The sequence below is a fragment of the Ranitomeya variabilis genome, chromosome 1 (genome assembly GCF_051348905.1).
Source record: "Ranitomeya variabilis isolate aRanVar5 chromosome 1, aRanVar5.hap1, whole genome shotgun sequence".
Lineage (NCBI taxonomy): Eukaryota > Metazoa > Chordata > Amphibia > Anura > Dendrobatidae > Ranitomeya > Ranitomeya variabilis.
In genome coordinates this window covers 50351557-50375450 of record NC_135232.1, presented here as the reverse complement: position 1 = coordinate 50375450, position 23894 = coordinate 50351557, and the positions used below count along the sequence as shown (strand labels likewise).

Below are 23894 nucleotides of genomic sequence, written 5' to 3'. Positions count from 1 at the left end.
ATTCACATCTGTACCAAAACACAAGCTGGGATCATGATGGGATCATATTTTAAAAAATAAAACTATTACAGAGTCAGTTCAAAAATCTTGATTTCAGATCTGCTCAGCTTGTGGTCTAACAGTGTGAGGTCTGTATTTAGCAAATAATCCATGATTGCTAGATATTACGGTATTATTTATTATGTTACAGAGTATTAGAAGCAGGAGAGGACAGAGGAGAAGCTTTGTTAGGGCTGAGAATGACCAGGGGTAGACGGTGACTGCAGAGCAGATGACCGGCCGGCAGCTCGGGCCGTATTCACACCAAATCTGAACACCCAGGCAACTCCTCAAATGGAGGGAGAAAAATATTCTTAACATCCAGTTCATGTGTTGTACAAACCAGGACTACGGGGAGGAGGAGAGATTGTTATAACATCGGTTACAGGAAGCAGAACCCATCACAGGGACTCAGCAATACCACACTGTCATCTCATGTAGTGGAAATAAAGACCGTGACGTCCATGACGTGGTAGAAGGCGGCACAAGATCGGCAATGGATGACACAACTGGCTATGTGACCTGTGAATATGATCGGCGCTGAGGGCTACTGGACTCTCCAAAGATGAAGACGTAGAAGTGACTTTTCTGCACCTTCTGGTCCAGCGCCGTCGTTTGTGTATCCAAGAAAATCAGACATTGTAAAAGTGAACAAAAAACAGATATAACTCAGGTGGAGCCGAGCACCATGACAGGCGGTACATACTCTGACACAGAAGGAAACGACCATTGCTAGTTAGCGCTTATGGGCAAGATGACATTTCATCCTCTAGAAGGGACACATTGATGATAGAAGACCAGTGTAAAAACCTATTAATTGTTTGATTAGTTCATATTTTATAGAACGAGGATTTAACTACTGGACTATTCTTCTTAAACACATCAGAAATGACATGTTTAGTGATATAGTAGAAAAAAAATTGTTCCATGTATAAATAGGTGGTAGAAATATTGGCTCTTTTAATCTTGTTTTTAACATATAATTAGGATCAGACTGTATTTAGAAAATCACACTTGAGGATGTGATCACCTTTTATCTTTTGGCTTGTTCAATGCATTCAGGTTGAAAATGCTGAGCAAGTAGTTATGATGATTAAGGGTACTTTCACACTGGCGTTTTTTGTCCTCCGTCGCAATGCGTCGTTTTGGTCAAAAAACGCATCCTGCAAAAGTGCTTGCAGGATGCGTTTTTTCTCCATAGACTAACATTGGCGACGCATTGACACACGTCACAACTGTCGTGCGACGGTTGCGTCGTGTTGTGGCGGACCGTCGGCAGCAAAAAACATTGCTTGCAACGTTTTTTGGTACGTTGGGAACGTCTTTTCCGACCGCACATGCGCGGCCGGAACTCCGCCCCCTCCTCCCCGCACCTCACAATGGGGCAGCGGATGCGCTGAAAATCTGCATCCGCTGCACCCGTTGTGCAGCGCAAACAACGCTAGCGTCGGTACGTCGGCGTGACGCACTGCGACGGGCCGAGTACGATGCTAGTGTTAAAGTAGCCTAAGATGCATTTATTCTGGCACTTTGTTTTTTGTGTTTCTTTATTGTTACATATAAATGTTGAATGCAGTAAGTTGTAATTTGAAAAGAAAAAAGGAAGAAACTCACACAAACAAAATCAGATGATTCAACGCTTAAAAAAAAAACACAAATGTGATAGATCCCAAGTTGAATCCCTGTACAAATGTAAACAAGGACACAAGTAACACACATGCATGTTTTCACAATTTTAAAACATACGTTTTTTTCAGAATTGCGCATCAAAATTTTTAATTTGATTTCTCCAAAACAAAATATAAAGAAACATAGTCTTGTGACATATCAAATGAAAGCCGGTACCGTTCTGAGAAAAATGATGCCTCTCCCACCTCTATATCTTAATTCTAGCCCGAGATATGATACAAAATGTAAAGCCATACCAGGCCAAAATCCATGCTTTTTCAAAACTTTAAAAATCTGTAAAAAATTAACTGATGAAGAAAAAAATTCTAAACTTTTAATTTGTAATTAACTAAAGTTGTACTTCATAAAAACAAAAAATAAAAAAAATCTAAAGACGTAAGGTAAAAAAAATATTAATATTTGGATCACTTGATATGGAATGACCCGATGGAAAAAATTGTATTTTGTTTTTTCCGGGATGAAAAATGAACAATTTTTTAATTTGCTCATCTGGACCCGGTCTAAGGCTAAAGTCCCACATAGCGTTTGGCAAAAACTCTAAAATTTAAAATATTTGGAAATAATAGAAAAGCAAAAACTTCCACCTTTTAAATGGTTACAGGTCCCCTTTAAATGGGGATTATTCAGGATTTAAAACAAATTAAAAAAAAAATGGCTGCACCAAACTTTTTTTTCCCACATATTGCAACTCCACTCCATTGAGGTGAATGCTGGAGATTGTCGCAGGTTTGCCCATTGACTTGGCTCTGAGATCGGCACAAGAATGAGCACGCAAATGTGAAAATCTGCGGTGTGCTCCTAGTTTGATGTAGATTAATTTTTTAATCTTTCATCCAACTGTCACTGCTGAGATCAGACCGATCACCACTGTCATTGATCATGGCCGATGGGGGTTCATAGATGATTTTTAATTTTACATTAGGCTAAAATATTAAAGACCCTGTGGTCCGTAAATGAAGGGACTAATAAAAAGGAAAGAAAGTTTTAATAATATTTTAAAAATAAATTCAAAAATTTCAAAATCACTTCAAATCCCCCCCCCCCCCCAAAAAAAAAAAATCAAAAAGAGAAAAATAAATAAAACACTTTTGATATTGTGGTGTTCATTTTTAGTGTAAACTAATACAATATTGTAATTTCTCTTATGGTGGGCACGAGTAAGGAAAAAATGCAGAATTGCTGTTTTTGTTTTTGCTCAATTTGCCTCTAAAAATGGAATAGAAAACTAGGAGTGTAATCTCGCCTCACCATAACGTAAGCACCCCCTAGAATAAACCGACAACAGAGTAAAAATTACACAAAAGAAAGTGTTAGAATTGCTGTTTTTTTTTTTTTTTTTAGTTTCCCCCAAAATGTAATTGAAAGTAATCAGAAAGAGTTATGTACCTCAAAGTTTTACTGATAAAAACTAAAGCTCATCCCTCAAAAACAAGCTGCATACGGACGACACAAACCAGTGTTTAGAAGGAAAACATTAAGAAAACAATATGAATTGTGTCCCTGCAACGCCACTGATCTGTAAAGCGAAGTTACTAATTTTACCGCCAAGAGAACATTGCAAAAATAAAGCCAAGAACCCTGAAAAATGTTTTTTTTTTTTTTTTTTTTTATATAAATTTCACCCATCATAGAATTTGTTTCCCAATTTCCTGGACATTATACAGTGACATGAATGGTGTCATTAAAAGCTACAAATAGCAAAGTTATAGATCTTGTAGGGCAATTAGGAAAAAAAAATGAAAAAATGTCTGTACCCTCAAGAGGGCAAGACCAAGAAAGCATTGTGCAGGACGAGGTCAGACCCCACTAGATACAAGGCAATAGTCTTAAACGGTTAGGCCTCATTCTCACCTCAGTTCTTCACGTACGATTGATGTGTTTATGAATAGCAGTCGTACCTGTGACAGATTATGGAGCTGTTGACATGTGTGACTTCCTGCACAGTGGTCCGTACAAAATCGTGGAAACGTCCGATATTGTTCTTAGTGTGTCAGATAAAGCCCTGCAATGAAAGTCTGAGTCCTTAAAAAAAAAAAAAAATCTGGACAGCACATAGATAGCATCCTGTGCCAGTCTGACCTCTCTTGTGCTGTGTGCGGCCCTATAGGCAGTGCAGTGATGTGGGCGCCCTGTGCCAGTCTGACCTCTCTTGTGCTGTGTGCGGCCCTATAGGCAATGCAGTGATGTGGGCGCCCTGTGCCAGTCTGACCGCTCTTGTGCTGTGCAGCCCTGTAGGCAGTGCAGTGATGTGGGCGCCCTGTGCCAGTCTGACCGCTCTTGTGATGTGGGCACCCTGTGCCAGTCTGACCGCTCTTGTGCTGTGCGTGGCCCTATAGGCAGTGCAGTGATGTGGGCGTCCTGTGCCAGTCTGACCACTCTTGTGCTGTGTGTGGCCCTATAGGCAGTGCAGTGATGTGGGCATCCTGTGCCAGTCTGACTTCTCTTGTGCTGTGCGGCCCTATAGGCAGTGCAGTGATGTGGGCGCCCTGTGCCAGTCTGACCTCTCTTGTGCTGTGTGCGGCCCTATAGGCAGTGCAGTGATGTGGGCGCCCTGTGCCAGTCTGACCTCTCTTGTGCTGTGTGCGGCCCTATAGTCGATGCAGTGATGTGGGCGCCCTGTGCCAGTCTGACCGCTCTTGTGCTGTGCAGCCGTGTAGGCAGTGCGGTGATGTGGGCGCCCTGTGCCAGTCTGACCACTCTTGTGATCTGGGCACCCTGTGCCAGTCTGACCGCTCTTGTGCTGTGCGTGGCCCTATAGGCAGTGCAGTGATGTGGGCATCCTGTGCCAGTCTGGCCGCTCTTGTGCTGTGCGGCCCTGTAGGCAGTGCAGTGATGTGGGCTCCCTGTGCCAGTCTGACCGCTCTTGTGCTGTGCAGCCCTATAGGCAGTGCAGTGATGTGGGCTCCCTGTGCCAGTCTGACCGCTCTTGTGCTGTGTGTGGCCCTATAGGCAGTGCAGTGATGTGGGCGCCCTGTGCCAGTCTGACCGCTCTTGTGCTGTGTGTGGCCCTATAGGCAGTGCAGTGATGTGGGCGCCCTGTGCCAGTCTTGTATCACTGCCGTTTGTCTTCCTATTAGGAGGCTTATGGCGTGTCCCCCTGGCAGTGCCGGTGCTGCCCTCCGTGGCTCTTCTCTGCTCTGTGTATTCAGCTGTGTTCACACCTTCTCTGGAGTTTCGCTTCTGCTTTGCGGTCACATCTCTGGCCAGATTGTCCTCCTGACGTGCGATCCTGATGTGCGATCCTGTATATACACTATGTTCCAAATTATTATGCAAATGACATTTTTCTCTGATTTTCCTAAATGGTTGGTGCAAATGAGTCAGTCTAATAAAAGTAATCACCCGTTAGATTATACATCGAATTTTATTGAAGAAACCTCCCAATGATAACAGTATAATCTCCAAAATGAATAAAAAAAATTAAAATGCACTGTTCCAAATTATTAGGCACAGTAGAATTTCTAAACATTTGATATGTTTTAAAGAACTGAAAATGCTCATTTGTGGAATTTGCAGCATTAGGAGGTCACATTCACTGAACAGAAAAGCTATTTAACTCCAAAACATCCTAACAGGCCAAGTTACATGTTACCATAGGACCCCTTCTTTGATATCACCTTCACAATTCCTGCATCTATTGAGTTTCTGCTTGTATTTCTTTGCATGAAGTCAGAATAGCCTCCAGAGCTGCTGTTATGATGTGAACTGCCTCCCACCCTCATAGATCTTTTGCTTGATGGTACTCCAAAGGTTCTCTATAGGGTTGCGGTCAGGGGAAGATGGTGGCCACACCATGACTTTATCTCCTTTTATGCCCATAGCTGCCAATGACTCAGAGGTTTTCTTTACAGCATGAGATGGTGCATTGTCAGCATGAAGATGATTTTGCTCCTGAAGGCACGTTTCTGTTTTTTGTACCATGGAAGAAAGTTGTCAGTCAGAAACTCTATATACTTTGCAGAGGTCATTTTCACACCTTCAGGAACCTTAAAGGGCCCTACCAGCTGGTTCGCCATGATTCCGGCCCAAAACATGACTCCTCCATCTCCTTGCTGTTGTTGCAGCCTTGTTGGGACATGGTGGCCATCCACCAACCATCCACTACTCCATCCATCTGGACCATCCAGGGTTGCTCAACACTTATCAGTAAACAAGAATGTTTGGAAATTAGTCTTCATGTATGTGTGGGCCCAATACAACCATTTCTGCTTGTGAACACTGTTTAGGGGTGGCCGAATAGTAGGTTTATGCACCACAGCAAGCTTTTGAAGGAGCCTACACCTTGAGGTTCGAGGAACTCCAGAGGCACCAGCAGCTTCAAATATCTGTTTGCTGCTTTGTAATGGCTTTTTAGCAGCTGCTCTCTTAATTAGATGAACTTGCCTGGCAGAAATCTTCCTCATTATGCCTTTATCAGCACAAACACATCTGTGCTCAGATACAGCCACAAATCTCTTACCAGTACAATGATCACGCTTAAGTTTTCGGGAAATTTCTAATGTTTTCATCCCTTCACCAAGGCATTGCACATTTTGATGCTTTTCAGCAGCAGAGAGATCCTTTTTCTTTCCCATGTTACTTGAAAACTGTGACCTGCTTAATAATGTGGAACGTAATTTTTAAGTAGTTTTCCTTTAATTAGAATCACCTGGAAAACTAATTATCACACATGTTTAAGATTGATTTCAGTGATCCATTGAGCCCTGAGACACAATACCATCCACGAGTTTATTTGAAAAACAAAACAATTAAATCTTTATCACACTTAAATCCAATTTGCATAATAATTTGGAACACAGTGTATACTGCCCTGTATATACCGGTGTCTTGCATACCTGACCTTGCAGACGTGAGGCTGTGACGTCATTTAACAAGCAGGGAGTTGTCAGGGTCAGGGGCGGCTGATCTGCTGTCAGCTGGGTGCACACTGTGGCTAGTGACAGGGAAGTGGTGACAGTGTTTCCATTACTCCATGTTCCCTATTAGCCGCCCTAGAGCTCTATAGCAAAAATAAATGGAGTTCTAGGGCTGCTAATAGGGAACATTTTTCTGCTATAGGTCTCCAGCAGATCCCCTGCAGACTGGGTCAGCTGATAAAATGGTTTATATTAAGTAAACCCAGCACTCGTCTTAAGTGCTCATACAGGATTTTAATGTGATTCACTGTAGTAATATGCAAAAGCCTCTTCAGAGAAAAAGAGGACTTAACTCTCTAGCGCCACCTGTTGGAAGTAGCGATCCTACAAGTCACAATCGACCCTTTAACGAGTCGTACAATATGACTTAGGATAAGAGCCAAATCAGTATCTCAATTTGCAGACACGGTGTTTCTGGCTGTTGGCCCTCGTCAGTGCGAAGCGTGAGAACTGATTTGGCTACGTGAGAGGCTCTGGACTGGGGTCTAAGGGGTAAGGTTTCTCCTTATGGAGAGTGACAAGGAGAAACCTTACCCCTTAGACTGTCCGTCGGGTGGAGACAACGCACAGAGGAACGTTTTTTCTGTACGCCGGAAAATCGCTCAGTGACGGATCCTGCGCTGCCCGTCGTTGGCTATAATGGAAGCCTATGGGCGCAGGATCCATCGCTGAGTGTGTAAAGCAGGAATCCAGCGACGGGTGCCGTCTTTTGAAATTGAGCATGCGCGGAAGAATCTCCCTTCAGGCAAATTCTCTCTCGCTCGCTCTCTTTTTACTATTAATGCTGCCTATGCAGCATCAATAATAACAAGATATAATGTTAAAAATAATAAAAAAAATTTAAAAAAATCACAATATTCTCACCTTCCGGCGTCCCCCGCAGCGTTACCGATGCTCGCGATGATCCCGGCAGCTAGCGTTCCCAGTAATGCGTTGCGAAACGTCATCAGACCACGTCTTCATCAGAGGTCATTGCACGCAAGGCATTACTGGGAATGCCAGCTGCCGGGAGCATCGCGAGCATCAGTAACGCTGCGCGGGAAAACCGCTGCGAAGACGCATACACAACAGGTGCACAGGCTCGACGGGTCCGTCAGAAAAACAGGCCCAGTGCACCCGTTATTTACAATCTGCACAGGATTCGACTTTTCAACGCTTTGACGGATCCTGTGCAGATTGTAAAAACGGAAGTGTGAAAGAAGCCTTCCTCTGAACGTTTTCTCCGCACGACGGACCGCTATTTTCCGACGGATTCAGTGCACGACGGATGATTTGGATGGCCATCCGTCACAATCCGTCGCTAATACAAGTCTATGGGAAAAAACAGGATCCTGCAGAAACATATGTTGTTTTTTCAAAACTCAACGGATTTCAACGGGAGAGAAAAGACGGAAGTGTGAAAGATGCCTAAGGCTTCTTTCACACTAGCGTCAGTACAGGGCCGTCGCTATGCGTCGGCCCGAAGTGCCGACGCGCATTGTGAAAGTAATGCCCGACGTGGGCAGCGGATGCAGTTTTACAACGCTTCCGCTGCCCCATTGTAATGTCCGGGGAGAAGGGGTCGGAGTTCCGGCCTCGCATGCGCGGTCGAAAATGGCAGACACGACGCTCAAAAAAATGTTACATGTAACGTTTTTTGTGCCGGCGGTCCGCCAAAACACGACGCAACAGTCGCACGACGGTTGCGACGTGTGTCCATTCGTCACAATGCGTCGCTAATGTAAGTCTATGGCGAAAAAACGCATCCTGCAGACAACTTTGCAGGATGCGTTTTTTCACCTAAACGACGCATTGCGACGTATTAAAAACGACGCTAGTGTGAAAGTAGCCTAAGGCCTCTTTCACACTTGCGTCGGTACGGGTCCGTCGCTGTGCGTCGGGCCGACGTACCGACACACGTTGTGAAATTTGTGCACGACGTGGGCAGCGGATGCAGTGTTTCAACGCATCCGCTGCCCATTGTGAAGTCCGGGGAGGAGGGGGCGGAGTTTCGGCCGCGCATGCGCGGTAGAAAATGGCGGACACGACGGACAAGAAAAACGTTACATTGAACTTTTTTTGTGGCGATGGTCTGCCAAAACACGACGCATCTGTCACACGACGGACGCGACGTGTGACCATCCGTCGCGATCCGTCACTAATACAAGTCTATGGGTAAAAAACGCAAACGACGGATTGCGACGGAGAACAAAAGACGGAAGTGTGAAAGTAGCCTTAGACATTTGAGGCTACTGTCACTTTTGTTCTGTTCCTTTTTTAACCCCCTCATACCCGAAGTGGTTTAGACACGATCAACGACCAAGCAATATATATATATTTTTTTTTATTTGTCCCCCTATTATTTTTTTTTTACATAGACCTATAAAAGATTTTTTTTTTTTTTTTGCAGAATAAGTTGTATTTTTCAGTCGCTTTATTTTTGTATATGTAGAATTTATTGATGAAATTCTTTTTTTTTTTTTTTTAATTTTTTTTTTTATTGCCTCGTTGTTTTGGATTGTATAATGCTTTCTTGTACTTTCCGAGTGTTGCCGGGAAGTGATCACACGTTCAGCCTGTATTACTAGTATGGACACCTCTACAGGAGTATGAAACTAGAAGTCACACACGTAGGTTGTAGCCTTTCCCTATGTCTATACAGGTTATGCAGTGTCGCCATTCCTGACAGCTGAGGAGTTCTGGGCAGATGTGGTTGGATTGCGTTGCTGGCATCCTGGGTACAGAGCAGAGGGCAGCGCTTACGGGCCCCAGGTTAGATATTGCCGGTAACAAGGCTGAGACGTCTGCATCCTGGAACCTCAATCATTCCGGGTCACACGGACTCTGCAAATATTTCTCTTCCATCGTTCTCCATTCTCCTGTCACTGCTGACTCCCCCGATGAGTAATATCCACATTCAGGATCCGGCCCAAATGCCACATAATCCCTCCAATTACTGCTGTTATAGGGGGGGCCCAGACTACACACCCAGACTGCTGTTATAGGGGGCTCCAGACTACACACCCAGACTGCTGTTATTGGGGGGCCCAGACTACACACCCAGACTGCTGTTATTGGGGGGCCCAGACTACACACCCAGACTGCTGTTATTGGGGGGCCCAGACTACACACCCAGACTGCTGTTATAGGGGGGCCCAGACTACACACCCAGACTGCTGTTATAGGGGGCTCCAGACTACACACCCAGACTGCTGTTATTGGGGGGCCCAGACTACACACCCAGACTGCTGTTATTGGGGGGCCCAGACTACACACCCAGACTGCTGTTATTGGGGGGCCCAGACTACACACCCAGACTGCTGTTATTGGGGGGCCCAGACTACACACCCAGACTGCTGTTATTGGGGGGCCCAGACTACACACCCAGACTGCTGTTATAGGGGGCTCCAGGCTGCGGTGTTTTGGGCTTGTTGCTATATGTGCGGAGCACTCCATGTTAGGCTCTGCTCTTCTGCCTGTCGCTGTGTCCTGATGTACGGAGCCATTGTTATTCTGAATAGTGTCCGGTACATTGCCTTATCCTCTGTATCTTCTCACCAATTTGCGCTTTTATTCTCCGTAGACTCCTGCGGTAGGAATGAACAGGTCGCTGCACTTCTAGAATCATGGGTGCCAACAGCAGCACAATAAATGAACTATCCGAGAACGACTATTTAAAGAAGCTGTCGGGAAGCGAGGCCATTTCTGAGAATGAGCCCTTCTGGAACCAGCTGCTGTCCTTCACCTTCTGTACCCCAACTACCAGGTACGTTCTCTGCCTGCGATGAGCCGCTGTCATAGATCACCTCCTTCATTGTCTCATTATTTCCATGTTTTCTGTGTCTCTCAATGTTGCAGTGTCGTTTTTTTGTGCATATAATTAAAGTTTCCAGTTTTAAATATGTTCCTTTTAAGATTTACCATGTTTTCTAGTAAGAAGTTATAATCTTATCTACAGGATAGGTGGTAACTTGTAGATTGGTGGGGGTCCGACCTCCGTGACCCAGACTTGTATGAATTGGCAGTGCTCGGACACCTCCAGCAGTCCCACGGAGACTGTATGGATTGGCAGTGCTCGGACACCTCCAGCAGTCCCACGGAGACTGTATGGATTGGCAGTGCTCGGACACCTCCAGCAGTCCCACGGAGACTGTATGGATTGGCAGTGCTCGGACACCTCCAGCAATCCCACGGAGACTGTATGGATTGGCAGTGCTCGGACACCTCCAGCTGTCCCACGGAGACTGTATGGATTGGCAGTGCTCGGACACCTCCAGCAGTCCCACGGAGGCTGTATGGATTGGCAGTGCTCGGACACCTCCAGCTGTCCCACGGAGACTGTATGGATTGGCAGTGTATTGACACCTCCAGCTGTCCCACGGAGACTGTATGGATTGGCAGTGCTCGGACACCTCCAGCTGTCCCACGGAGACTGTATGGATTGGCAGTGTATTGACACCTCCAGCTGTCCCACGGAGACTGTATGGATTGGCAGTGCTCGGACACCTCCAGCTGTCCCACGGAGACTGTATGGATTGGCAGTGTATTGACACCTCCAGCAGTCCCACGGAGGCTGTATGGATTGGCAGTGCTCGGACACCTCCAGCAGTCCCACGGAGGCTGTATGGATTGGCAGTGCTCGGACACCTCCAGCAGTCCCACGGAGACTGTATGGATTGGCAGTGCTCGGACACCTCCAGCAATCCCACGGAGACTGTATGGATTGGCAGTGCTCGGACACCTCCAGCAGTCCCATGGAGGCTGTATGGATTGGCAGTGCTCGGACACCTCCAGCAGTCCCATGGAGGCTGTATGGATTGGCAGTGCTCGGACACCTCCAGCAGTCCCATGGAGGCTGTATGGATTGGCGGTGCTCGGACACCTCCAGCAGTCCCATGGAGGCTGTATGGATTGGCAGTGCTCATGCTCTACTGGCGCTGTCGTTCTCACGATCAATGGGACCCCCCCATATAGTCGTTTTGGGTATACAGTTCCTTTGCAGATCTATGTTTGCTGACCCTGCACGTAGTCTCTCTTCTATTATCTGTTCTATGGTACACAGCATTGAGGACATATGGGAGGCCATGTCAGTCACGAGCACCCAGAGGCGGCACTCTATTCGATGTCATCTGGTGTGTTTTTTTTTCATGAAAGGGTCTGAGCCGCTTTGCTGGCGTTTCCCTTCCCCCCCCCACAATGCCAGTATGGCACAGGGACGGCACCGTAGCTGAGCTTGTGCTGCGGGCAATGGATAGGACCATCCACCTGTGTAACTTGTGACCGTATGGGATCGGCAGGTGGCTGTGGCAGCCTGATGCCTAGTAGATGCCCAAGTCTTCCATGACTTTTAGCTTCGTAAGCTTTATTAGCGGGGTCCCTCAAGCATTAAAGATGTCTGAACCTGCCGATATCTGCTGGATTGGCGGACCACCCGATGCTTCCCATACCTCCCATCACGTGACATTGGGGCAGAAGGATCGCACACTTCATATATTACTGCCATATCCATTGTTCTCAGTGGGGTTAAGCTATTGTCAGGTGTTTGGCCGCGGCTTTCTCCTTTTTCCCTGTGGGAATCCTGAATCTTCCAAGTCTGGAGAGGTAGCCGGCTTTCCAGTGCAGGTCGCCCATTAATTATTTCTTGTGGGAAACCTCTTCTTTTTGTTTCTGCTTTGTTTTCTTTTTCTTCCAGTCTCATTAGTGTTGGGCTAATGGCTCCTTAGGGATCACAGCGATCTGTACGTTTTCCAGTGAGGTCTCTATGGTAACAATTGTATAGATTCTGCACGCCCCGCAGCGCTGGAGAATGCTAGAGGGGTCCTGACCGTGGATCAGTCCATATTTGCGGGGGGGGATACGAGGACCCTGATTCAGTATATATGGGGGGTGGATGCGAGGACCATGGATCAGTGTATATCGGGGGATGCGAGGACCGTGGATCAGTGTATATCGGGGGGATGCGAGGACCATGGATCAGTGTGTATTGGGGGATGCGAGGACCATGGATCAGTGTATATTGGGGGATGCGAGGACCATGGATCAGTGTATATCGGGGATGCGATGACTGGATCAGTGTATATGGAGGGATGCGAGGACCGTGGATCAGTGTATATCGGATGTGAGGACCATGGATCAGTGTATATGGGGGGATGCGAGGACCATGGATCAGTGTATATCGGATGTGAGGACCATGGATCAGTGTATATGGGGGGATGCGAGGACCGTGGATCAGTGTATATCGTATGTGAGGACCATGGATCAGTGTATATCGGGGGATGCGAGGACCCTGGATCAGTCTATATCGGGGGATGCGAGGACCCTGGATCAGTCTATATCGGGCGATGCGAGGACCCTGGATCAGTCTATATCGGGGGATGCGAGGAACGTGGATCAGTCTATATCGGGGGGGATGTGAGGACCGTGGATCAGTGTATATGGGGGGAAGCGAGGACTGTGGATCAGTGTATATCGGGGGATGTGAGGACCGTGGATCAGTCTATATCGGGGGATGTGAGGACCGTGGATCAGTGTATATCGGGGAATGCGAGGACTGTGGATCAGTGTATATCGGGGGATGCGAGGACCGTGCATCAGTGTATATCGGGTGTGAGGACCATGGATCAGTGTATATCGGGGATGCGATGACTGGATCAGTGTATATCGGGGATGCGAGGACCGTGGATCAGTGTATATCGGGGGATGCGAGGACCGTGGATCAGTGTATATCGGGGGGATGTGAGGACCATGGATCAGTGTATATCGGAGGATGCGGGGACCGTGGATCAGTGTATATCGGGGGATGCGAGGACCCTGGATCAGTGTATATCGGGGGATGCGAGGACCCTGGATCAGTGTATATCGGGGGATGCGAGGACCGTGGATCAGTGTATATCGGGGGATGCGAGGACCGTGGATCAGTGTATATCGGGTGTGAGGACCGTGGATCAGTGTATATCGGGGGATGTGAGGACCGTGGATCAGTGTATATCGGGGGGATGCGAGGACCGTGGATCAGTGTATATCGGGGGATGCGAGGACCGTGGATCAGTGTATATCGGGTGTGAGGACCATGGATCAGTGTATATCGGGGATGTGAGGACCGTGGATCCGTGTATATCGGGGGATGCGAGGACCGTGGATCAGTGTATATCGGGGGGATGTGGGACCTTGTATCAGTGTATATGGGTGGGGATTTGAGACCGTGGATCAGTCTATATCGGGTGTGAGGACCATGGATCAGTGTATATCGGGGATGCGAGGACCGTGGATCAGTGTATATCGGAGGATGCGGGGACCGTGGATCAGTGTATATCGGGGGATGCGAGGACCCTGGATCAGTGTATATCGGGGGATGCGAGGACCCTGGATCAGTGTATATCGGGGGATGCGAGGACCGTGGATCAGTGTATATCGGGGGATGCGAGGACCGTGGATCAGTGTATATCGGGTGTGAGGACCGTGGATCAGTGTATATCGGGGGATGTGAGGACCGTGGATCAGTGTATATCGGGGGGATGCGAGGACCGTGGATCAGTGTATATCGGGGGATGCGAGGACCGTGGATCAGTGTATATCGGGTGTGAGGACCATGGATCAGTGTATATCGGGGATGCGAGGACCGTGGATCAGTGTATATCGGGGGGATGTGGGACCTTGTATCAGTGTATATGGGTGGGGATTTGAGACCGTGGATCAGTCTATATCGGGGGGGGGGGGGGGGGGCGAGGACCGGGGATCAGCGTATATGGGTGGGGATGCGAGACCGTAGATCAGTCTACATTGGGGGGGGGGTGCAAGGACTGTGGATCACTGTATATCGGGGGATGCAAGACCGTGGATATGTGCATATCGGGGGGGGGGGGGGGGGGGGTTGTAGCTGACACCCATGGGTACGGTCTCTGACACATTTCTTGTGCCCCCTGGCCATCATGGTGTATAAATGACAGTTAAAGATGGGGTTAAAGAGGTTGTCCACAAAACCAGGCTGATTGCAGGCTCCCGCGTTTCCTGGACCCCGCAAAGGAGCTGTAATCTGCAGGGAAGTCCGACTGCTAGTGAGTAATCTCTACAGCGCCTCCACAGGTGAGCATTAGCATTACACTGTTCCTATTGGAATCAGTGGGCCGTCCATGAATAGAGTAGACAGTTCATGATTAAGGGTGCTTAGCCACCAGAAACGCGTTGATCTTGGTTTTTATATGTGCTGATGTTTTATCCTTACACGCTATTTTGGTAGTGGAATAAAGTTATGGATTTTTCACTGCATCGTTGAGCTGGATCTTCCTCCTTTTTTTTCCCATAGAGTAGACATACCAGGTCCACAAAGATAGCAGCTCTAAATCCTGATTGGGGGGTGCGGATATTGGCCCCGCTCTATTTACTCAAATACGCAAATGGGGTTTTCCAAAGCAGACAATCCCTTTACTTTGCTGTTTGCTCGTCATCCTCCCCAGTCCTGTAGCGGCACGACCTTAGGTCTGCCCCCCCAATATAAGGGTCTCTGCCCCCTATATAGGTGACTCCTAATGAAATCTCAGTGATGTCTGATGTGGTGACCGGTGGTTTCAGTTCACTGTACGGAAGCAGTAGACACGGTCAGGAGGTCGGGGTGGGCAGCAGGGGGCTTGCACGATGGTTTTCGAGCGGATGGTCAGGGAAGGCGGCAGACATGGTAACATACTGGGAAACTAGCTGGATCATAACTAAAGGAAACCATCTGTAGAGCGTTGGCACCGACTCTGCTGATGAGCGAGGCTGGAATGATCCATGTATCAAAGGCTCACTGCTTATCGACACATGAAAGGGGTGCGCTTATCTTTTTATGACTTGCAGCTTTAAAGCCCTGACAGCGAAATCTGATTAGGCTGTAATAGAAAAAAAGCGCTGTAAAGTTACATGTGAAAACTGCCTGAATTATTTCATGTTTTTTTTTTCAGTTATCAATATTGATCTTGTACCAGTAAATTCATATTCTGCAGTGCACACTGTGTACACTAGATGGCACCCGAACAACACAGATTCATTAGCGTTATTGCAGCCCATAACTCAGAACCTTCCAGCTGTGGTCTGTGACCAGCGACCTCCCTGGGAAATGACTTACACTGTGGAAATATTGTCTTGGAAGAACTGTTTGCTTTACAAGGCCTGAAATCTAGAACATGTGACAGAGTCCAAGATGTAGTTACCAGGGATGACTCCCCTACAATGTGATCTGTGTGGATATCATTAGAGGCGGAGGAGGTGAGCTGTGACATCAACTGTTGTGAATGGTGGATCCTGTGTTATCTCCTGAATATAGAGGTGTTATCAGTCATTGTACAGGAGGAGGAGGTGAGCTGTGATAATCACCTATTGTGAATGGTGGATCCTGTTATCTGCTGTATATAGAGGTGTTATCAGTCATTGTACAGGAGGAGGAGGAGGTGAGCTGTGATATCCCCTATTGTGAATGGTGGATCCTGTGCTATCTACTGTATATAGAGGTGTTATCAGTCATTGTACAGGTGGAGAAGGTGGTGAGCTGTGACATCACCTATTGTGAATGGTGGATCGTGTTATCTACTGTATATAGAGGTGTTATCAGTCATTGTACAGGAGGAGGAGGTGAGCTGTGACATCCCCTATTGTGAATGGTGGATCGTGTGTTATCTACTGTATATAGAGGTGTTATCAGTCATTGTACAGGAGGAGGAGGTGAGCTGTCATATCACCTATAGTGAATGGTGGATCCTTATACTTATATACTGTATATAGAGGTGTTATCGGTAATTGTAATCCTGTCTGTGATGATGAGACTGCTGAAGTCTTCTAGAGAACATGAATTGTGAGTCTAGTCTTAGTCCTAGTGACAAGTGTAACCATTGAAAGATTTTTTTTTTTTATATTGATCGAGATATGAAAAAATATATATAAAGTACTTTTTAACATAAAAACCTGATGTAAACAATAGGTAACTTTCTGATCACACATTTCTTTTGCCCCAAACACGTGTGGGTCTAGTTTTGATGAACAGTCTCTTTTGAGGTCTGATTCTGGAGACCGATGCCCAGTATATGCGGGAAAGTGTCGGCCACCATTGGAGCCATTTCCAGTCACTTTGGCTGATAGTGCGCCTGGCCAAATAGGGAGGAAGACGTGCGACGTTGTCGGTAACATATTCTGATATCACGGCTGAATATTTGAGTGTTTGGAGTGAGTGGTCTGGATGCTGGGGGGTATTGTCCTGAGCCGACACAGGGGCAGGCCGTCGGGGGAATGGAGCAGCACATTCTTGGATCCGGGCCCACGATCAGCTGACAACCCTGCAGTGTTTGCTTTCTGGCGCCGGTGTGAGGAGCCTTCTCTGTAGCCGCGCTGTGGTTACTTGCAGGGATCCACATAATCACTTTTAATGTTCGTTTCCCATCTTTACATTCATTCCCTCCTTCCTTCCTTCCTTCATTAATGAAGCGGCTTTTCCTGCCGGCTTTGTGGTCAAGGCTAAACCAATATGTGGAGCTGGTCAGATGCCACCTCATGAATTCTGACTGATGACGCGGGGGGACGCTGTCCGTGCGAGCGCTTCACGACGTCCTCACAACAGGCCAATTGTTGGGGTGGGCTCGGCTCCAGCCGTGAGGTGCGTCTTGTTCGGAGGACCGTATATCTGCCATTTCCTGGCTTCACCACTTGTCTCAGAATCTCCGCTTCATTGGGTCATTTGTACCGATCCTCGGGGATCGTCCCGAATCTGCGACTCGAGAATACCTCCAGAAAAGTCAGCAACTCCTCGTGGAAGTTCCTCCTTGCAAGAAGCTGTTGTTGGTTTTATGGATTTTAGTGTTTTATTTTATGATTGTGTCCTAATCTGGGAAATCTCCGGGTTTGAGCCTCTGCAAACATATCCGAGGGCCTGACGTTCTGGGGCTTGGCTCCCTATGGTGTTATCACGATCCATTGGTCTGGTATGGAGCAGGACTTGACCCAATCGTCCTGAACTGTGCACCCTCTTTAGATAGGCAGGTTGGTGCTGGTGCAAAATCTCAGTTTCCGTGCATCGTTGGAGCAAAACCAGTGATCGGGGCAACATATTCCATTAACGTGGGCCTCATTTACCAAATGCCCAACACTGAAGGGTAGGGGGCACCAAGATGGTCTTTTCCAACCATTTTCCATGCTGGGAAACCCCTCTAATTAAGACTGTTGTAGATAATGGCTTATTCGGAAGCCTAGTTAAGAGGGGCAAAGTTTTTCAGCCAAGTCCGCCCTAACGTCGCTGGGCTCTGACATACCGCAGAAAGGTTTCATGATCCAAGATTTCTATAATTCATCTTTTATTTCCGCCTTTCTCACATTTTCTATTTTCATACCCCAAAAATCCATCCAGCTGCAGCCCTGGAATAATGCTGCCATGGTTCACGGTGGTTCCTCCGCTGTGATGGCTCCCCGGGCACCGCCGGCCGCTGACGTTCGCTCGGTTCCTGTGCCTGATTTATGCCGCGTTTCCGATGATCATTCACAGTCCACTTCCCAGTTCCCAACGTGTGACAACTCCAATGCTTTTGCTCTTTGTTTTTGCTGCTCCACATTTGCTTTCAATTAGAGAAGAACAGTCAGCCAGGACCGAAGACCACCTTAGAGATAAAATTGAGATTTCCAAGAAACATACCAGAGAGCGAGTTTAGACGATCGGAAATGAAGAGACTGAACTGTAAGAAACACACAGTCCGCTCCAAGAATGGGGTATTATGATCTCCGTGAGCTCAGATTGCATGATAAGCCGGTGGAAGATGTTTCTGCCTAGACCTCGTGTCTACCACACATCAGTTTTGATATATGCCTTCCTTCCCCCGCTCCCCGGCACTGGACACTCCTTGCCTTCACGGTGGCTTGGGCCGTCTTCGTTAAAGATGCTCCTTTGTTTTAGAAGCCGGTTGGCAGTCGGACGACTGACCCGCATTTATTTTTCTTCTGTCTAGAGATGTTCCTCAGCTGCTCCATTCCAGCACGCAGGTCCAAGCTCACTTGGCCCCCGACTCGTTGACTTTGGTTGACCTTGAGCTTTAATCTCCCATGCTCACTAGGCTCGATGACTTGCTTTTTTTCTTTTCTCTAGATCCGATGGCCCAGTAAATGATGTCCGGCTGCCCAGCTCCTTGTAGTAATCCTTTGGCTGGATGGTGGCTCCATCACATCCAGTTTGTGTGCTCGGAAAATGGACTTGTTTCTCTTTCCTCCCTGATGGAAAGTCTTATTTTCCAGGTTCTTTATTGGTCAGTAGGTGACTTATAAGGACATACACTATGGTTTACCAAGGGTGCAAGCCTTAAAGGGGGGGATACCCAATGAAAACAATTTATCCTCTTTCTACTTCTTGATCGGTGGGGTTCAACCATTGGGAATCACAGCAATTGGCAAAACGGGGAGTTTTTCATCCCTGACGTGGCACTCCTAATACCATTACAATGGTGCGGCAGTGCGCATGCCTGACTGCCAACACTCAGTGGTTGAGCATATGCGCTGGCTCCATTCTAATGGGGATAGTACCCTGCTCTGATGGTCATACCCTCCCCCACTGATCAATAACTTGCGCTTTTTTCACTGGACCACCTCGTAAGTGATGAGAGAATGGTGCTGCTTTGTCACCTGGTTCTAAAAGGGATCATCCACCCAGTTGTACTGCTCCGTACATGTTATATTAACGGGCCTGTCCACTGGGATTGCATGTGTGACCACCACTGTTTACTTCATCAGTCCAGTAGAAGGAATTCATGCATGGGCACTACCGCTGCATTCACAAAGAGGACTTTGGGGCCCCTGTTTTCATGATCATGGGATCCCAGTGGTCAAAGCCACAAAGTTTAATTCGAGCCTATTCTTTGAACTAGTGATAAATTTATGTAGTGCAATAGTGTAGCACACAGGCTATTGGAGGGAAATGATGCCTAACTGTAAGTTTGAGGAGGTGGGAGGCAGACGCGGACATTCTACTAAAAGTTTGAGGAGGAGAGAGAGGCAGACGGACAATCTGCTGCAAGTTTTAGGAGGGAGGCAGATGCGGACATTCTGCTGCAAGTTTGAGGAGGAGGGATGCAGACATTCTGCTGCAAGTTTGAGGAGGAGGGATGCAGACATTCTGCTGCAAGTTTGAGGAGGAGGGATGCAGACATTCTGCTGCAAGTTTGAGGAGGAGGGATGCAGACATTCTGCTGCAAGTTTGAGGAGGAGGGATGCAGACATTCTGCTGCAAGTTTGAGGAGGAGGGATGCAGACATTCTGCTGCAAGTTTGAGGAGGAGGGATGCAGACATTCTGCTGCAAGTTTGAGGAGGAGGGATGCAGACATTCTGCTGCAAGTTTGAGGAGGAGGGATGCAGACATTCTGCTGCAAGTTTGAGGAGGAGGGATGCAGACATTCTGCTGCAAGTTTGAGGAGGAGGGATGCAGACATTCTGCTGCAAGTTTGAGGAGGAGGGATGCAGACATTCTGCTGCAAGTTTGAGGAGGAGGGATGCAGACATTCTGCTGCAAGTTTGAGGAGGAGGGATGCAGACATTCTGCTGCAAGTTTGAGGAGGAGGGATGCAGACATTCTGCTGCAAGTTTGAGGAGGAGGGATGCAGACATTCTGCTGCAAGTTTGAGGAGGAGGGATGCAGACATTCTGCTGCAAGTTTGAGGAGGAGGGATGCAGACATTCTGCTGCAAGTTTGAGGAGGAGGGATGCAGACATTCTGCTGCAAGTTTGAGGAGGAGGGATGCAGACATTCTGCTGCAAGTTTGAGGAGGAGGGATGCAGACATTCTGCTGCAAGTTTGAGGAGGAGGGATGCAGACATTCTGCTGCAAGTTTGAGGAGGAGGGATGCAGACATTCTGCTGCAAGTTTGAGGAGGAGGGATGCAGACATTCTGCTGCAAGTTTGAGGAGGAGGGATGCAGACATTCTGCTGCAAGTTTGAGGAGGAGGGATGCAGACATTCTGCTGCAAGTTTGAGGAGGAGGGATGCAGACATTCTGCTGCAAGTTTGAGGAGGAGGGATGCAGACATTCTGCTGCAAGTTTGAGGAGGAGGGATGCAGACATTCTGCTGCAAGTTTGAGGAGGAGGGATGCAGACATTCTGCTGCAAGTTTGAGGAGGAGGGATGCAGACATTCTGCTGCAAGTTTGAGGAGGAGGGATGCAGACATTCTGCTGCAAGTTTGAGGAGGAGGGATGCAGACATTCTGCTGCAAGTTTGAGGAGGAGGGATGCAGACATTCTGCTGCAAGTTTGAGGAGGAGGGATGCAGACATTCTGCTGCAAGTTTGAGGAGGAGGGAGGCAGACGCAGATATTCTACTGCAAGTTTGAGGAGGAGGGAGGTAGATGTCGACATTCTCCTGAAATGAGTTACCGTTCTCCAGAGAACTTTATAAGCACCAGCTGTCACCTCTTATCTCCGTAATTAGACTTTGTCTTCACTTGAGACAGATTCTACTTGTGAATTGAGAATTTTGAGACTGACTGACCAGTCCTGGAGGAGAAAGAAGCAGATATGTCTCATAAGATATATTACAAAGTTGCTTATTTTCATCTGTACTATTGATATATGAAAAAAATGAAAACTCTTAAGTTTTAAATAAACTGTATATATAATTTACGAAATGGAGAAAACCTAAATTGAGCATTTCCCATCCCCATTGCTTATTAATTGTGATCATTCCTCTGCTTACAGTGGGGAATAGGATAGCAAATTAACAGCAATTCTGCCAACTCGTTCCCTTTAAATGTCTTGAGTTAAAAGGATATTCTGCTGTACAGAAATAAAGGTTATATCATTTTCCAAAATAGTTTCTATATCTGATTCTTATGGGTTTGAAGATCTCGGCTCCGATAACTTTGCCGTAAGTGGAGCAAGCCCCGCACCTGTGTGTCCATGACATGACCAGAACAGAGGGTGCTGTGAAGGCTCCTGATAGGCAGCAAGCAGAGATCTTGAACCCCCGCTTCACTGATCTTGAGAATGGTGCTTTTGGTCTGTGCAGCGGTGCCTCGCAGCCAGCGACTGTGCAGGAGATACAGCAGCGCTTCTTTCATATGACCCCCATTTATCAGTGAAGGATCTGGTGATTGGGGTTGATCTAATAGTGGATGCATCCCATAGAAAAGGGGTGTAAAAAGTAATCCTGGAAAATGCTTTTATTGTTTTTTCATTACTCTGTAATTAAAGTCGATCAAAAAGCTTTGTCCCTGAGCAGGGCTGTGGAGTCGGAGCCCATTTTGATGGAGTCGGTGTCATGGAAATTGAGGAGTCAGAATTTTGCTTACCGACTCCACAGCCCTGTTCCTGAGCAGTAGTCATTGGAGCGCAGCTCTGCGCTGCCAACATCCACAGTGCCTCTTTGGATTACTCATTCTGCTGCGACGTTATCAGCGACATATTTAAGCCATTCTGCAGGGTGCACTTATTTATCTTGTACATTCAGGCTTTTAACCTCTCTTTATCTCTCTCGTTTCAGTACCGACTCCAAACTTTTGGAAGAAGCCACCATTTCCATTTGCAAGTCATTAAGTAAGTGCTCCTGTGCGTGATGGACGGGGGGTATATAGCTAACTGGAAAGTGTCTGACAAAGGTGTCACATGGAGGAGCTGAACGGACATTAATACACTGGGAAGCTGTGGGCAGCGGGGGTCCGGGGTCGTGTGACTCCCTACAATAGACTGCAGCCACTCCAGGAGAGCAGGGACAGAGCAGTGCGCGGCCCATAGACTTTCTATTGTGCCCGTAGACCACTGGGTCCGTTCGTCAGTCTGTCTGTTGTTTGAGCGATTGATGAGGGTCTCAAGCTCCCACTGATCTATAGCCCCAAAAAATTGAAAATGACAGGTACCCTTTTAACTTCTCCATTCGCAGGGTCATCCCTGTGTACGTTTTCCTCTCATCCGTCAGAGGGCTCCATTCCTTCCGATGTGTGGATCTGCAATCTCCCTCTATTGTTCCTCCTGGAAATGCGTGCCTGTACACATAACGCTGTGCAGACCTCGTCGGAGCGTGCAAAGACTCCTTGAAGACCTATTTCCAGAGGAAAAATAAAGGAACGACTTACAAAAAAATTATCTTTAGTATTACTGTATTTTTCTGACTATAAGACGCACTTTTGTTCCCCCAAATTTTGGGGGGAAATTGGGGGGTGCGTCTTATAATCCGAATTTATGTGCTGTGCTGTAAAGGAGGGGGAGCAGCTCTGGAGTGGGCTGGCTGCCGGCTGCAGAGACAGCAGGAGGTCATGTGCTCCCGCTCATTTGCCACATGCGATATTCACTGTACCTGTTGTCCATCACCTTGTTGCTGAAGCTGCCCACGTTGATTCACAGGGGAGCAGCGAATATTACATGTGCCTGCACTCCCCCTCCTCCCATCATGGATATGGCCCCATCACTCTTATATGCCCCCCCGTGCTGCTGGCAGACACATGCCCCCCCCCCCCCGAGCTGCTGGCAGACACATGCCCCCCCCCCCCCTGTGCTGCTGGCAGACACATGCCCCCCCCCTGTGCTGCTGGCAGACACACGCCCCCCCCTGTGCTGCTGGCAGACACATGCCCCCCCTGTGCTGCTGGCAGACACACGCCCCCCCTGTGCTGCTGGCAGACACATGCCCCCCCCTTGTGCTGCTGGCAGACACATGCCCCCCCCTTGTGCTGCTGGCAGACACATGCCCCCCCCTTGTGCTGCTGGCAGACACATGCCCCCCCCTTGTGCTGCTGGCAGACACATGCCCCCCCCTTGTGCTGCTGGCAGACACATGCCCCCCCCTTGTGCTGCTGGCAGACACATGCCCCCCCCTTGTGCTGCTGGCAGACACATGCCCCCCCCTTGTGCTGCTGGCAGACACATGCCCCCCCCTTGTGCTGCTGGCAGACACATGCCCCCCCCTTGTGCTGCTGGCAGACACATGCCCCCCCCTTGTGCTGCTGGCAGACACATGCCCCCCCTTGTGCTGCTGGCAGACACATGCCCCCCCCTTGTGCTGCTGGCAGACACATGCCCCCCCCTTGTGCTGCTGGCAGACACATGCCCCCCCCTTGTGCTGCTGGCAGACACATGCCCCCCCCTTGTGCTGCTGGCAGACACATGCCCCCCCCTTGTGCTGCTGGCAGACACATGCCCCCCCCTTGTGCTGCTGGCAGACACATGCCCCCCCCTTGTGCTGCTGGCAGACACATGCCCCCCCCTTGTGCTGCTGGCAGACACATGCGCCCCCCCTTGTGCTGCTGGCAGACACATGCGCCCCCCCTTGTGCTGCTGGCAGACAC

The 23894-nt window shown here is 48.1% G+C and overlaps 1 protein-coding gene across 5 annotated transcripts in view; it reads left to right on the top strand.

Moving 5' to 3' along the window:
* The window catches only part of DYM (dymeclin), a 293499-nt gene that overhangs the window by 6734 nt on the left and 262871 nt on the right, over positions 1 to 23894 (top strand). For all 5 annotated transcript variants that reach the window (XR_013221124.1, XR_013221125.1, XR_013221122.1 and 2 more), the window contains exons 2-3: positions 10207 to 10389; positions 22097 to 22149. Coding sequence is in view for 2 of the 5 variants with exons in the window: in XM_077283443.1 (XP_077139558.1) it covers positions 10250 to 10389; positions 22097 to 22149 (193 nt within the window). In the remaining 3 variants the exon portion in view is untranslated. The remainder of the gene's footprint in view (positions 1 to 10206; positions 10390 to 22096; positions 22150 to 23894) is intronic.